This window comes from Oncorhynchus kisutch, linkage group LG25, assembly GCF_002021735.2.
Source record: "Oncorhynchus kisutch isolate 150728-3 linkage group LG25, Okis_V2, whole genome shotgun sequence".
Taxonomy (NCBI): Eukaryota; Metazoa; Chordata; class Actinopteri; order Salmoniformes; family Salmonidae; genus Oncorhynchus; species Oncorhynchus kisutch.
In genome coordinates, this window is record NC_034198.2 from 13570200 (window position 1) to 13587915 (window position 17716).

At 40.9% G+C, this 17716-nt stretch overlaps 1 protein-coding gene across 2 annotated transcripts in view; it reads left to right on the forward strand.

Moving 5' to 3' along the window:
• The window catches only part of LOC109869977 (1-phosphatidylinositol 4,5-bisphosphate phosphodiesterase epsilon-1), an 89376-nt gene that overhangs the window by 14356 nt on the left and 57304 nt on the right, over nucleotides 1-17716 (forward strand). For both annotated transcript variants that reach the window (XM_031805132.1, XM_020460298.2), the window contains exon 3: nucleotides 12065-12326. In XM_031805132.1, coding sequence (XP_031660992.1) covers nucleotides 12065-12326 — 262 coding nt within the window. The remainder of the gene's footprint in view (nucleotides 1-12064; nucleotides 12327-17716) is intronic.

The following is a 17716-nucleotide window of genomic DNA, read 5'->3' on the forward strand; positions in this document are numbered from 1 at the left end:
TCTCTAAGTTTGCCAGAGGGAATGGCGGTAAGGGTAGGTTGCTTCACAGAAAGTAGCATGTAAGAAAATCTGCCCACCCACTGGGGAGCCAGTCCCAGCCAATCGGTGAGTTTTTTTCCCCACAATCAGAAATACTTTAGGCCCCTGGGCAGGTGTGGTTACACGTGGTCTGCCGTTGTGAGGCCGGTTGGACATACTGCCATATTCTGTAAAACGACGTTGGAGGCGGCTTATTGAGAAATTAGTATTAATTTCTCTGGCAACAGCTTTGGTGGACATTCCTGCAGTCAACATGCCAATTGCATGCTCCCTCAACTTGAGAAATCTGTGGCATTGTGTTCTGTGACAACTGCACAGTGGCCTTTTATTGTCCCCAGAACAAGGTGCATCTGTGTAATGATCATGCTGTTAACTTCTTGGCGCCCCCATCCCATCCCGTTAGCGGGATCATTTTCGTCAACATCCGCTGAATTGCAGAGCGCCAATTTCAAATTAAATTACTAAAAATATTTATTTTCATAATCACAAGTGCAATATAGCAAAACACAGTTTAGCTTGTTGTTAATCCACCTGGCGCGTCAGATTTCAAAAAAGCTTTACAGCAAAAGCTTTCCAAGCGTTTGTTAGAACATCTCTATCAGCAGTCAAAACATTACAAACAGCTAGCAGCAAAGTAGATTGGTCAGAAAAGCAATAAAATGAATCGCTTACCTTTGATCTTCGGATGTTTGCACTCACGAGTTACAGTTACACAATAAATGTTCCATAAAGATTTATTTTTAGATCCAAAATACCTCCATTTGGTTGGCGCGTTTTGTTCAGAAATCCACAGGCTCGAGCGCTCACGACGAGGCAGACACAAATTCCAAATAGTATCCGTAAAGTTCGTAGAAACATGTCAAATGTTTTTTATAATCAATCCTCAGGTTTTTACAATAAATAATCGATCATATTTCAACTGGACCGTAGCTTTTTCAATAGGAGAGAGAGAGAAAATGTCTGCTCCAAGCTCTTGCGCATGCAAAACTCTGCTGGCACCCAGCCATCCACTGACACGATTTGATCCTTCTCGCTCATTTTTCAGAATAAAAGCCTGAAACTATGTCTAAAGACTGTTCACACCATGTGGAACATAGGGAAAGGAATCTGGTTGATATCCCTTTAAATGGAGGGAAGGCATGCAATGGAACAGGGAGATTCGTTTCTCTTAGGCACTTCATTGTTGGATTTTCTGTTATACTCACAGACAATATTTTGACAGTTTTTGAAACTTTTAGAGTTTTCTATCCTAATCTGACAATTATATGCATATTCTAGCTTCTGGGCCTGAAAAATAGGCAGTTTAATTTGGGTAAATTTTTCATACAAACATCAAAATACTGCCCCCTACACTCAACAGGTTAAATCAGCTTCTTGATATGTCACACCTGTCAGGTGGATGGATTATTTTGGCAATGGAGAAATGTTCACTAACCCGGATGTAAACGCAGGGGTGCACACAATTTGAGAAGCTTTTTGTGCTTATGGAAAACTTTTGGGATCTTTAATTTCATAAAACATGGGAACAACACTTTATATGTTGCATTTATATTTTTGTTCATTATAGATGGCACACAGCTGTTATAGTATGTGAATAAAAGGATAGGCTTTGCAGTTTTACCTTGTATTGAGTGGGATATCCGACAGGATCTGACTAATATAGCGACGACGTTATTGAAATCTGAACTTTGAAATGACGCGTTAACTACACACACACACAACTATACACACAATTCTCATTATTTGGGGTCTTTTTCAGTCTTGGCTAAGCTGAGCGCCCCTTAACTACAGGAACTCAGTCTGCTGTTTGATTCACAAAAACAACAGTCCTGACGAATCTTCATGGCCGTATCACTTCCTGTCTGTTGGGTGTCAGGAGAGCAGAATGACAGGATTCGCTGATAAGGACACTCACTAGCACACCACTGTCACTTGCGAGAGAGAGAGAGACTCCATGGCCTTACTCATAAGAAAAGTATGAAGAAATGGGGATAGGAGTCAGTAGTATATGTCCTGTGGAGTTGCTAGCTAGTAGCTTCCTGCTTCCATGAACCTAATTATTGAATACTGTGAGTACAGTACTGATGTGGGAATATGGTTTATTAAACTACTCCCTAAGGGTGTGTATCCTCCACCCTTGGTCAGTGTTTTCTTTAGTCATTACATACCTCATGAACTGGAGCCTCGCAGTTCCTCGTCACTCACATGTTACCAAAATGACTACATTATTTACCATTCATTTCTACTGGGTAGAACATAATCTGAAACACAGCCAAAACAAATGTATCCAACAAGTTTGTAGAGTCACAATCTTGATATAGTCATTGTGTGCTAGGAAAATTGGACCAAATGCTAAACTTTTGATTTAAATGTAATTTTGTAAGTGAATTTGTCTAAATACTTATGACCCCTTCAAATGGGGGAACTAGATGCATAAAGTGCTTTAATTTCCAAACAGCAAAACAGGTATAGCTGTCTTCAGAACATATTCACACCCCTTAACATTTTCCACATTTTGTTGTGTTCAAATTGATCAAATTGAGATTTTGGCCCTGGCCTACACACAATACCCCATAATGTCAAAGTGGAATTATGTTTTTAGAAATGTTTCTGAATTAGTAAAAAATGTAAAGCTGATATGTCTTGAGTCAGTAAGTACTCAACCCCTTTTGTTATGGCAAGCCTAAATAAGTTGAGTAAAAAGTTGCAATGTGTTTTTAATTTGATTTTTGAGTGACGACCTCTTTACCCCACACATAGTTACTTGTAAGGTCCCTCAGTCCAGCAGTGAATTTCAAACAGATTCAAACACCAGGCAGGGCACCTATTGGTATATGGGTAAAATAGCAGACATTGAATTTCCCTTTGAGCATGGTGAAGTTATTAATTACACTTTGGATGGTGTATCAATACACCCAGTCACTACAAAGATACAGGCTTCTTTCCTAACTCTGTTACCAGAGAGGAAGGAAACCGCTCAGGGATTTCACCATGAGGCCAATAAAACAGTTACGGAGTTGAATGGTTGTGATGGGTAAAAGAACTGAGGATGGATCAACAACCGTTGACTCCACAATACTAACCTAATTTACAGAGTGAAAAGGAAACCTGTACAAAATAAAAATATATTCCAAAACATGCATCCTGTTTACTACAGAGCACTGTAGTACTGCAAAAAATATGACAAAGCTCATTAACTTTGGCAGCGATTTAAAGGTGATTCTAACATGTAGGGGTTGAATACTTATCTAATCAAGACATGAGTTATTTTTCATGAATTGTTAACAAATATAATTATTGTTCCACTTTGACAGAATGCTTTGTGTAGATCGTTGTCAAACAAGGACAACTCTATTTTAAACCCACTTTGTAACACTACAAAATGTGGAGAAAGTCCAAGGGTGTGAATATTCTCTGAAAGCACTGCAACAATCTCCCTCTAGTACAATATGTTGGCTTTTTACTAGAGCGATTTTACAAGCCATTTGATTTAGTAAATAGAATTTAGTACCTCATTGAATGGATGGTTGTTTACAAGAGCACAGGCTGTGGAAACTGAGTTCTCGTAAGCCAGCAGCATGGCTGCTATTGGGTGCCATCTAGTGACCACAGGCAGTATTTTTGGACGACTTCTCAAGTTTTGCTGGCATTTGAAAGCTTAGATTGTGAAAACTGGCCCCAAGGCAGATTTCTTGGTCAGATTTCATGTCCTTCCTTTTACTTGGACAAATGTGGTTTTGTGTGTATGAACAGTGAACACTGTTAGGGTGAGGCTGTATACTGGAGGTATTGCCTCAGCCTGATATTCCTTATGCTTTATCAGTTCATTTTATCAGCAAATTTTAGGCTCCTTTATTCAGCATTGTGATCTAGCCTGTTAGTGTACTTTCACCACATGGTGGCAGTACTTATGTAATCTGAACCAGAACCTCTGCTCCTCAATCGCTCCATGGAAACAAAAGGAATTATCTCCCCTCCTAAAATGATTATGTCAAGGGAATCGTGTTCAACGTATCGAAGGGCGTTGTACCTAATTTAATTACAGTAGTGCATTTCATTTGACAAAGTATTGATCAAAGGCATTGATGTGTAAGGAAGTCCTTTGTTCATGGGATCACTTAGGTGCTTACAAAGCATGGAATGGGTGAGTTTTCCCACTTGAATTAAGTGGATGGACTAAGGGTCTGTGTTTAGGTAAATGTCTTCACCTCCTGCCACACAGCTACTGATGATAGAGGTTGCAAGACAAAAACAGTGAAAAACATGAAAATATGTTCGTTTGGGGTCAGGGTTAGTATAGGCTTTTGAATTCTGAATATATAATTTGAATAGAAAAGCTGAAACGTAATGGCTTATGGTGGATATTGTGTGACGTTCTGTGTTGCAGTGTGAACAAAGTGTCAAAGCGTTTCAACAGAAAGAAAGCTGACATGGGTATTTCCTAAAGGTTTCTCATGCCAAATGTGGGCATAGCTGGTTAATGACCAGGATCAAGTGGTCTGACGTCCCAGGGTGGCATGTTCCATCAGCTACCCACAGTCTCAGGGGACATTAGTGGGCAGCCATATTGCATGGGTGGAGAGATGATTGGCCCACACACTTATTATCAGAGACTTGCTTTAATTAGACATACCAAGTAGGTTACTAAATAAACATATAGTGTTAACTTTGTGCCTTGAAGCCCCCCCTCACCAGATAGCATATGAACGCACCGTGGTGAAAATGTTTATAATTACAGGAAATGAGCTGTAAAACGGCAATATATATATTTTTTACATGTGTGTATATAATAGCCTGAGATTTAGCTATAAAACTGCAAATCTTTCTCTGCTCCATGGAAATACGTGTGGAATTGCAGGAAATTTGCTTTTCAACGGCAGCATTTTGTCTTTGCTCCATTTGCAAAATGTGTAAAATTGTAGGGTGTTAACTGTCACGTAAAATGTGCAGTACGCCCACTGCAAGTGCTTACACCTTCCTGAAAATCACAGGGATGTCTCCAACATCAGTGTTATCTAACAGCTTGTTCTGTTAAAGGGAAAATGAGTCATTTTCCCTTTAGATCCTATGGATCCTATGGATACCTCTTATGTCTCTGCGTGCAGTAAGGGAATAGGGGATACCTAGTCAGTTGTACAACTGAATACCTTCAACTGAAATGTGTCTTCTGCATTTAACTCAACCCCTCTGAATTAGAGAGGTGCGGGGGGCTTCCTTAATCGACATCCACGTCTTCGTCTGTATCACAACTAAAGTAGCCAAAAGAAATCTTAAAATAAGGCACATTAGTCTGCTTTACAATGGGTGTTGAGTCTAACTGGCATACATACGCAGCAAGTTTGGGGAAGAGAATTTTCACCATTAAAAATGCACCTTTTTATAATAAAAGCATTATATGCATTAATTGATTTTTGTGGTCACTTTTGAGTATGGTGTTTTTCTAATGGAACAATCTTGCTTATAGCCTACTATTGTGTGCTCATTGCTGCACTTATAATGTGAAGAAATATGCTTAGGCTATCAACATTTTAAGCTAAACGTTCTGTTGTGTCAGCCTCAGTGTATTTTTATGCTAGTGGTTGTAATAATTTGGAATCTATCGCATCACACAACTGTCCCAGACTATGTTTGGAATATTTATTTCTCGCACATAATAGAATAGGTGATTTTATTTATTTTTTCTATGGGGGATAATAGATTGACATAGGCTTTTGCTGTTCGTTTAGGCCGACTCTTTTGTTGGCTGACGAATGGTAAATGTGGACAGTTCTTCCAATATGCTCCTCGGAATTGGATGAGGATGCGCATAGTTGTCCCCGACGTGTCGGTCTTCACTTGTAGCCTGTGAGAAAGACCTGATCACATGACAGAACCATGTGAGTGTGCTTCGGCACACAGCGGGGAGAAGGGAATTATAGGCCACTGGCCACAAAATGCATGAGGGATTATGGCCACACAAAGGGGATGCAGCCGGGAAATTGTAAGTGAGAGACTAAAGTGTGTACAGCCTGCGCAAAAAAAAAACAAAGCAGAGCTCATGCCTTTAATGTTAACTAGCTAACGTTGCCCATGAATGGAAGTTAAGCTAGCATTTTAGTCATGTAGTCTAGGACAACAAAAAAACAATTGTGTACTGTATGACAGAGTGATACTGTTTCATCAACATGAAAGAGAGGATGGCATTGGTGTTTCTCTACAAGTAGGGTGAGCCAACATGTTTTTCTACTTGCATGAACACGCGCACACGCAATATGCTTTGGACTTCGCAGGACAGTGGTTGCTATCTGGTTTTGTGATTCATCAAAGGTGTGGTTGACTTTATTATTCCACTGTCTTGGCCTATATATAACGGTCGCAAGGCATGTAAATTAACAGGTTATAGAGCAAGCAATGCAGTTATCACAACCCAGGTTGTAATATGGCTTAAAACAAAATTGGGGTTGGGGGGTGATTGGCTTCCCCAGTGATTTTACCCACGCACCGCTACTGACTGTCAGCAACGGATGTGTCTGAAATAGGTGAATTCACTCATTTGAAGGGGTGTCCACATACTTTTGGGTGTATGTGGCAGATATATTTGTGACATTTAAAGGGTAATAACAGGTACATTGCTCATTAGAAGATGGGTGACTAGGCCTCCCGAATGGTGCAGTGGTATAAGACACTGCATCGTAGTGCTTGAGGTGTCACTACTGACCCAGGTTCGTTCCCAGACTGTCACAACCGGCCGTGACCGGGAGTCCCGTAGGGCTTCACACAATTGGTCCAGCATCGTCTGGGTTAGGGGAGGGTTTTGCCGTGGGGGCTGTACTTGGCTCATTGCACTCTAGCGACTCCTTGTGGCGAGCCGGGCACCTGCAGGCTGACTGTGGTTGTCAGATGAACAGTGTTTCCTTCAACACATTGGTGCAGCTTGCTTCCGGGTTAAGCTGACGGATGTTAAGGTCATGTTTCGGAGGACGCATGACTCGACCTTCACTTGGGGAGTTGCAGCAAGGAGACAAGATTGTCATTGTCATTGGGGAGAAAAAGGGGGTAAAAAAATGTAAATGTATAAAAAAATATATTGCAGGTTCTAGTCTGCTAAGTACTAAACCGTACTGTATTGAAAGGTTACATTCTCTTGTACACTATAGACTTAAGAAATCACAAGTAGCCTACTGGATATCTGGAATACTGTAAGTATGCAAAATGTAGCAGAGGGCCAGCTAGATAAGACATGATAATGAGTTGATGAGCTGGTGTAGTTCTGTGGTGCTGGGAGCCCCAGTGAGATACCCTCTCTCTGCCTGGTAATAATGGGTTTCAGGATGAGTCTGGAGGGAACCAAACTCTGCTTTCTCTCTCAACTCCTACAGTTCTCTAGGGTGTGGGGTTCAACACGCTCTCTTACTCAATGTGATGCTACACCAGAACATAGTTAGGGTTTCTCATGCAATTTGTTTGGGGTTTAGAATAATAGCTTGTTGTTTTAAAGGCCCAGTGCAGTCCACACTGTTGGAATAATTGTTTCTGTGATGATAATGCCCTTTTAGTGTAACAGCTGTTTGAAAAGACCACCTGAAATGTCTGCCTGTTTAGGTGGGATGGAGTTTTGGCCAGCCTGGTTAATTAGTTATTAGACCAATAAGAAAGTGTTCCAAACTTCTCTGCCAATACCGGCTAGTTTTCACTCAGACCACTCCGACAGTCCTAGCAAATAGTTGGAGGAGGATTTGCTCTTTGCTAAGAAGCGATTTTTGATTCTGTTACATTTGAATTGAAAACAATAACTTAATTGTTAGACAGAAATGATTTGATATTGAGAAACGGCTGCATTGGACTTGTAAGTCGCCTCGCTCAAGCTCACGCACTCTCACAACATGCGCACACACACGCCAATTAAGCCTGAACTTGTTCAAACGTGTACAGTTTTTGGTAGGAGCAGTGGTGTTAAGTACTTAACCCCCAAAAATACTTTTACTGCATACATTTTCCCTGACACTCAGAAGTAGTCGTTACATTTTGAATGCTTAGCAGGACAGAAAATTGTTAAATTCACACACTTATCAAGATAGCATCCCTGGTCATCCCTACTGCCTCTGATCTGGCGGATTCACTAAACACAAATGCTTTGTTTGTGAATTATGTCTAAGTGTTGGAGTGTGTCCCTGGCTATCTGTAAAAAAACAAAAACATTGTGCTGTCTGGTTTGCTTAATATAAGGATTTAAAAAATATATATATTAATAGTTTTGATACTTAAGTATATTTTAAAACCAAATACATTTAGACTTTTACTCAAGTAGTATTTTACTGGGTGACTTCCACTTTTACTTGAGTCATTTTCTATTTAAGGTATCTTTACCTTTTACTCAAGTATGACAATAGGGTATTTTTTCCATCACTGGGTAGGGGAGGGTCTGCCCCTGGATTCGTAAACAGCTACTTGTGAAATTCAATGGGGGATTATGATCTGTCCTAGAGGATAAGAGCAGTGCAAGGTTTTTTTATGTTAATAGTTTTCAGGAGACTAAACGGTACATTTTTCTGGATCTTTCCCTGAGCCTTTTACATAGCCTAGTTCTGTTTTATGAAGAACGTCACTCCTTTTATCTGGATATTCAGCCTCTTTGTATTTTACTTAGCTATATTTTTTATTTGTTTTCAAGCATAGGTTTACAGTACAGTAATTTATCACAGTGGAGTGGAGACATCATCATCATCATCATTTATTATTGTCTACCCATTCCCCAAATACCTTGATTCAGTGTGTGTGATCACCGACAGTAGCGGGGTCTGGGTCACTGCATGTCCAGCCACCGTACCCTCTCTCAACCACTGTGGAGTGTCAGTACTACATGTCTGTGCTATGTGTAGTCAATCAGTATTCTGGTATTGGTGAAGTAAATATGGTGGCGATCAGCCTCTCTAAACAGCATGAATTGCTGTTTTCAGTAGGCCCAAGCCAGCTCTGCTTTCCAGGATAAGAGGACGAGGCCTTGCCATTAAAATATTTAGCTAATGCTGGAAAAGTCTAGACATCCCAGTGAAGGAAATACAAACATTACCTTGTGAAGACACCGGAAGAGCAGTAGACAGGAGTTTGGGAGAGGCTCTCTGTCACCCTGAAAGACCATATAAAATAGGCTTGTCAGTTATTGACTTTGACTAGAGTGGACGACTGCACGCCGTTCTCTCAGATTGTTCTCATGTTCTAACCGCTTTCGTAGGAGAAGGACATACTCGTCTGTACTTAGGTCGCTGGATCGGTTGGTTTACACTGTCTGGATGGACAACTTATTTATCTTTATGCTGAGATACTGTACCTGACTAGCTGTAGTATAGAGCAGACTGACGCTGTAATATAGACCAGGTTGTCTCTATACTGTAACCGAGAGGGTCATTCTTGAAGGCGGTCTGGTCTGCAAGGGGTGACATGGGGACCCTGTCACTTGGTACTGGAGCATACGAGGCGCTGCCTCTCTAACCCTTCTTTAAAGAGTTATTTGGTATGAAATCTGGCACTAGAGCGTCCAATAGTGTCTGTTCCAACTCCTGTGGATTTAACTGTGGTGGATTTAACTGTGACGTATCTGCCTAACTGGATCATGACTGGCTATTTTATGCAGTAGAAACTTTCTTATTGCTTTTTTTTGGCATGAACTTTTTGCGCTCAAGTGTGTGTGTGTGTGTGGACATTGTTCAGAAAAATAAGTGGCATTTATTGGGCTTCTGCTGTCTGTCCTGCGCGGCTTTATCGTAACTGGTTGATATTACTACATATGCTGTAAAAGAGTTGTCTGACACGAGGCAGTGGACAACTCACTGCCTATAGTTGCAGTTGGTTGGTTTTCTTGCATGTATCTGCTTATGCAATGCAGGCCACAAAGTCACAGCAGCTTTGCAACTAGCTAATTTTGTGACTGGCTGCTTTAGCCTAATTGTGTGTAGCCGGTAGATTTCAGGCTGGTGGCTGCCAGGTCATGGCTTCTGGCCTGCTTTTATCATAAAACAGGAAGTTTTTGCCCTTTCTCTTTCAACATCGGGGCTTTCTGTTAGTCAGACATGGGTTCAAATGCTATTTGAAATCTTTAAAATACTTGAGCGTTGGATCTAGGGGCACAGTGTGCACTTTTGGGGCTATTCTATTAGTTCCATTGCAAGAGGCAAGATCAATCAAGTACAGCTAATGTATCTTTTTTATGATTTGAAATGATATTTGAACCCAGGTGTGGTTAAAAAGGACAAGAGACTAACATGATTTATTACATATAAAGTGTCACACTGTTAGCCCCTGACCATCAGAGTTGTCCTTGTATTCTATAACAGTTCAGACAACTGTATATTTATGTATAAGCTGTGATATGTAGTTTTCTGTGGCAATGAAATAGAGGCAGAAATGAGAAGCAGCTAATTGATTTGCTAAGTATTAAAGAGTAGCGGTCCCCAATTGCATTCAGCCGCGGGCCAATAGTGTTTGACAAAAACAGAATAATTTCCAACCTTAATTACATTAGGATACGATCACATATGCCTCCATTTATGTATGGGAATAATTTGGAACATTTTCTAAATTCAAATCACTTTCAGCTGATTTTCTTAGTGATTTTTAGACTTATGTCCAACAATTTTGCTCATACAAATTTGGGGGCCAAATAAAATCACCGGGCCTCCTATTGGGGAACCCTGTTATAGAGGGTCTTCTTATCCTGGTTGATGTGGCTTTAACGAGGCAAGGATGGTGTTATTGGAGTAATGATATTGAAACATGATCTACCTGATGATTTCAGGATTTCTGTTATGAATATTTAGTCAACCCTTGGAAGATACATTTTGTCTTGGAAATTTCCTGTATTTACCAAATCATGAGAGCAAACCACACACAAGTCAGAGTTATCATAAAGTCCATCTTTAATTATATGAGCTCCATCACAACCCTGTGACTCTCAGATCAATTCAGTGTCTATCAATGTATTCTCTGAGTCCCTTACACATTGCAACGGAGATCCTTTATAGCAAAGATACACATAGCCAGACAGCATTGGCCATAATTTATCGTTCAGCTTTGTCTCCTAAACTGTTCTTTTCTCAAACTCAGAACCATAAAACAAATCCTCATATCAACAGGCATATATCAAATCCACCCCTCCTTGACAAAATCACAGAGACACATTGACTGGCACACAGACATTGTGGAGCCAAGAGATACACGCTTGACCTCCCTCTCTTTGCGGCCCAAGTAACTTAGTCCTGACAGAGAACAGATGACTGCAACCCGGCCACAGTATTATACAAAAATAAACATTCTGATGAGAAGTAACTTACAAACATATGATGAATATAAAACATCTTACCTATGTTACCAACTAATTCTGATTATTCCCCAACAATTTACCATAACTGGATGAGTCATTTCTTAATACATTCAAAACCAACATGCAGTTCACAAAATCAAACGGTCTTGCTCTGTCTCTCCTGAGGAGATTTGAAAGTATTCAGTGCTAACAGAGCACAGTGTTCCATTCTCTTATATCATGCTGTCTCCAGAGTTGACAACCTCCTAAACTACAGTCTGGCAATGGTGCAGCTCCTGCTCAGGCCCTCCGTTCAAACCGTTTGATCCAGTCCATCCTTTTTCATATTGTCACCATCTGAGAGTGCTGTATATCTTGTAAAGTAGCAGGGTCATTCTGCTCAGAGGAAGGGCTAGTAAATGGTTTTCCTGAAACCGCCTGGCAGAATAGTGCTCCGGGGTTACTAATGGCAGCTGGATTCACAGAACCGTTTTCAGAGTGAGATGAAGTGCTCTTGGAAGAGACTGAAATGACTTGGGAAGAGGTGGCCGGCCTCTAAGGTCAAGCTGTTGCTTTAGACTTTTTCCTTCGATGCATAATTGCTTTTGGACAACATTATAAAAACATCCTCTGATCTTTTCAAGTTTTACATAAGATTGCCAGGATTAGATGTGTTTAAAGTTAGTGTCACTTTAACACCTTGTTTATACCAAAGTCTCGATAAATAAATTTCTTCTCTTCTGTCCACAGATCCACCATGTGCTGAGTGTTGACAACCTGGTCCACCCATGCAGGAAGCTCCTAGCCTTTGCCAGATGTATGTGTCTTAGGGTGGAATGGCCTCCCTACCTCTGCCCGGCTCAGCCTAGGTACGGGTATCGGGCCAGCTCCCAGAAGACCTCTGTGTATGCCTGTCTGACCGGGGCCCTGCTGGAGGCCACCGCCGCCATCGGGGCCCGCAGTGCTCTGCCCAGAGTCACTGTGTGCTCCACTGGCCACGCCATGCTCAAAGGTAAGAGGGGGTGGGTTATAAAGGGCGCAGTGTGGCGCAGTACTCTAAGACCCTGGTTCGATTCCAGGCTGTATCACAACCGGCCATGATTGGGAGTCCCATAGGGCAGCACACAGTTGACAGCGCATCGTTAGGGTTTGTCCGGGGAAGGCCGTCATTGTAAATAAGAATTGGTTCTTAACTGACTTGCCTAGTTAATTAAAGGTTAAATCAAATGATTTGTCACGTGTGCAGAATACAGCAGGTATACCTTACTGTGAAATGCTTACTTACAAGCCCCTAACCAACAATGCAGTTCCAGAAATATAGTTAAGAAAATATTTACTAAATAAACTAAAGTACAGAGTCCATGTGCGGTGGTACATCCATAGTTTGTTGAGGTGGACACCAAGGAACTTTGAAACTCTCGACCCGCTCCACTACATCCCCGTCGATTTTTATGGGGGCCTGTTCAGCCCTCCTTTTCCTGTAGTCCACGATAATTTCCTTTTCTCCTGCTCACATTGAGGGAGAGGTTGTTGTCCTGGTACCACACTGCCAGCTCTCTGACCACCTCCCTATAGGCTGTCTCATCATTGTCGGTGACCACTGTTGTCATCAGCAAACTTTAATGATGCTGTTGGAGTCGTGGGTGAACGGGGAGTACAGGAGGGGACTAAGCACACACCCCTGAGGGGCACTGGTGTTGAGGATGTAAGCGAATAAAAGTTACTCCAAAATGACACACTCAATTATTTAGCTTTAATTTCTTTTGGGTAATAAATAATTTGAAACAACTAAAATTAACTGCAAATGCATTCAACAAGTGTGGAGAGTTACAAGCTTGATGTAGTCGAATACTACATTTGACTATTTATGCAAATCTTTAAGGGTGTCAATTGTGACCACCTCCCTTTTTTTTGAAAAATAAATCAACTTGTTAAACAATCTATTTTTTCTGGGCAATTGTATTAGTATAATATAATTTCCATTTTTTTTTTTTTTGGAGCATACAATATAGCTCGCTATTTGAATGTTGCTCATCTTTATCAAGGGTGTCAATTTTGTACCCCACTGTATATCTGAAATCTACAACCACCAATAAATCAATGGAACACTTCTTTTCTCAGTGATTTCCCTCCACTTTTGAAATAAGTTATACTGAGCTTTTAGCTGACGTGTTTAGATACTTGATTCCCTTCATACCCTTCAGCCTTCGTATGCAAACGGCTCACACAGAGAGGAGCATGGGTGAGAGGAGAGGGAAGAGTGTAGGGGCTATGTGTTTCTGTGTCGGGGGGGCTAGCTGGTGGTGGAGGTAGGGATAGTGGGGTTGTGGGCTGGCTGCAGGTGTTGCTGCCGCATGGCTGAGATGTGTGTGTGTGTGTGTGTACATGTCACATCGGGGAGCAGCAGAGAAACGAGAGCTGGAGAGGAGCTTCCGCCCCTGGGCTGCTTAAATGTGGACAAGTGCATGTCGCCGGTACTGTGTGAACAAGCACTTAGCTAACAGTAACGAAAGGGCTGCTCCTGCCGGCCGCGGCTCAGCCATGATGCACTCCCGCAGGACGGAATTACATTGTGAAGACAGACGGGATTGCTTTAATCATACGGAATTGACTATACTGCGAGTGGGTGGACCATACTGTACGGTCAGTGTGTGGAGGCTCTCTTCACTTAAGCTACCCATCTGCCTGCCCCTGCACCTTAGCAGCCTGCTCAAGTTTCTGAGATTTCTTCAGTTTCTATAGCCTGCCCCTGTGGTTTGTCACTTGCCTGTGTGACTAGTCTCCACAGGCTGATTTCTGTCTCCAGTGCTGTCACTGACTGTTGCTACTCCTGTCGGTCTGTCCGTAGCTAGTTTATCAGGACGGTTTTAAACACAGTTTTCTGCAATTCTACGTATTTTTCAATGGGACCGAAAGTAATTTTTGCCGTTTTAAAGCTACAGTGCCTTCAGAAAGTATTCATACCCCTTATTCCACTTTTTGTTATGTTACAGCCTGAATTCAAAATTGATTAAATAGATTTTTTTTCGCACTCATATACACAATAACCCATAATGACCAAGAGAAAACATGTTTTTTGAAATGTTTGCAAATTTATTGAAAATGAAATACAGAAATATCTCATTTACGTAAGTATCACACCCCTGAGTCAATACATGTTAGTATTATCTTTGGCAGCGGTTATAGCTGTCAGTCTTTCTGAGTAAGTCTCTTAAGGGCATTGCAAACCTGGGGCTTAATGTATCAATATGGCGTAGAAACTTTTCTAAAATACTACTTACGAACTGAATTTACAATGTTCGTATCCATAGAAAACATGTGATTTTATGTATAAGCACACTGGTAGATGATAACCATTGCTAAATACCAATTATTCTCAGTGCTCATGCGCGACCTTGGCTATTTGCATTTTGAAACGCCCCTAATTAACCATATATGGTCAATCATCGCTTTAAAGCCTGCGGGGAATATACAGCCCTGTACCATGAAATACAACGATGCAACCCAAAAAGACACTACGATTAGTTTTCTTTTCGGAGACTGAAAGAGGCGCGCTGGTGTCAGAGATTGAGTACAACCGAAGGGTTTGGCTTCTCAGTTGTGGCTACAAAGAAGAGACCATTAAGACAATTAGTTGCTTTAGAAATGGCAAATATACTTCAAATGAGTAGGCAACACTCATCAAAAAAGCCATCCATCCTCAACAGCTCCCTCCTGTAGGCATATAGACCAACATTGCTGTTCTGCTGAATGAACGAGTTGTGCGTACCACCTTGCCACATTCAGCAGCACCGATCACCTGCACATTAAGAGTGGAAGCCTTTTCTGTTCACATAGTTTAACTCGTTTTGCGATGGTGCTTTTATAGCTGTGGGTGCCGTCAATTGCTCTGTTCATATTTCGGAACGCATTGATGGCAAAGAACCCCCTCTTGACTTCAACCTGTTGCGTGATAATGTATGGAAATTGTATGTTAGTTTTGTTCCTTGCATCCAAAGAATTTGCTCATCGAGGGCTGTAGATGCCAATCGACAAGCTCCCGCTGAAAAGTGCTGTTGCCAAAAACCTGAGGGTGGATGGCACTGGAATGGCACGTGTATGCTTTTTTTAAAATGTAGGTCTTAAATCCTTGCAAAGATCCTGTAAGATTGGTTTTGGAAAACATTATCTGTACTTTCTGCAAAAAAGTCCCACCTGTCTCTAAAATACACTCTCTGCCAACTGCAGCATGCACCAAATCTTCCAACGGTGCAAAATCAGTAAAAACTGTAACTAGGCCACTCAGGAACGCTCTTGGTAAGCAACTCCAATGTATATTTGGCCTTGTGTTTTAGGTTATTACCCTGCTGAAAGGGGAATTAGTCTCCCAGTGTCTGTTGGAAGCCGAATGATCCAGGTTTTCCTTTCGTATTTTGTCTGTGTTTAGCTCTATTCCGTTTCTTTTTATCCAAAAAAACCCTCCATAGTCCTTGCAGATGACAAGCATACCCATAACATGATCCAGCCACCCCCATACTTGAAAATATGAAGGGATACTCAGTGACGTGTTGGATTTGCACCAAACATAATGTTTTGCATTCAGGACATATTTAATTTCTTTGCCTCATTTTTGGCTGTTTAACTTTATATCCTTGTACAAAACATGCATTCTGTTTGTAGTAGACTTCATATTTACTTTGTCATTTAGGTTAGTATTGTGGAGATACATCCTCAGTTTTCTCCTATCACAGCCATTAAACTCTGTAACTGTTTAAAGTCACCATTGGCCTCATGGTGAAATCCCTGAGTGGTTTCCTTCCTCTCCAGCAACTGAGTTAGGAAGGATGCCTGTGTCTTTGTGACTGGGTGTATTGATACACCATCCAAAGTGTAATTGATTTCTTCACCATGCTCAAAGGGATATTCAGTATCTGCTTTTTTTTAAACAATCTTCTAATAGGTGACCTTCCTTTACAAGGCATTTGAAAACCTCCCTTGTCTTTGTGGTTGAATCTGTTTGAAATTCACTGCTCAACTGAAGGAACCTTACGGATAGGATAATTGGATGTGTGGGGTACAGAATTGAGGTAGTCATTAAAAAAAAATCCATGTTAAACACTTTTATTGCACACAGAGTGAATCCATGCAACTTATTATTTGACTTGTTAAGCATGTTTTTACTCCTTTAGGCTTGCCATCAGAAAGGGTTTGAATGCTTATTGGTTCAAGAAATTTCAGCTTTTCCTTTTTTTATTAAATTGTAAACATTTAGAAAAAGGCCACTTTGACATTATGGGGTATTGTGTGCGTGTGTGTGTGTGTGTGTGTGTGTGTGTGTGTGTGTAGGCCAATGGAAGAAAAACATATCTCATCCATTTTAAACTCGGGCTGTAACATAACAAAATGTGGAAAAAATTCAAGGGGTGTGAATACTTTCTGAAGACACTGTGTAATTACCTGCAATTCTACATATTTTGCCATGTTAATGATATCTGAGTGAGAGTGACTAAGAAAATCAAGGGGGGCCCCTGGAGGTTAGGGCATCTGGGCACATGCCCTGCATGCTTGGTCAGTGTTCTGCCATGGTTACTACAAGTTTAGATAGCTGGCTAGACTGGTAAATTAGCCTAAATATTTTTTGCTGACATGGTTAATTCAGTGACTGACATAACAAGAGAAACTGCTGATGCACAACTACATTTCGAAATTGCACCTGTATCCTAATAATCTAACTCAACAGTGGGGGGGGTCGCTATAATTTCTTAATCCGGCCGTGATTGTCATCACAGCAGCGATGAGTAACGTCAGACTTCATGTTCAAGGTTCTGTGCTCTGCTCGGGTCAATATACTGTAAATAGCCAGGTGATTCATCATACCATGGTTCATGCTACAGTAATTGAAAGCTTCTTAGTTGTTGGCACCAACACACGATTTGGTAGCACCCACAAAAAAATTGCGGCGCACACCCAATAGAAAAAAATAGTCATCTTTATAAAGTAATTCAGTGCTTTTATTGAGGGTCAATAGACTTCTGATATGGCTTTCGAGAAATGCATTGTTTAATCTAACCTGTTCATGCAGGAATGCATGATTCAAGATATTTTGATGTGTAATATAATCCATTGATTGACATGAATTGTATGTTGACAAATAGGCAGTTATTGTTTATTTTATTGTTAAAATAGGGCTCCAGAATTCAGATTTTTCCTTTGTTAAATAGATATGAATTTGCCTACATCTTTATGTGCACTAATATCATAGGATCATTTATTTGGGGCTAATTCACCATCTGAGTAAGTGGAAACTTAAAACACATTAGCTAGATCGCTAATTCTGAACTTAATATCCACTGATATTGAGCTCAGGTGCATCCTGTTTCCATTGATCATCCTTTGATGTTTCTACAACTTGATTGGAGTCCA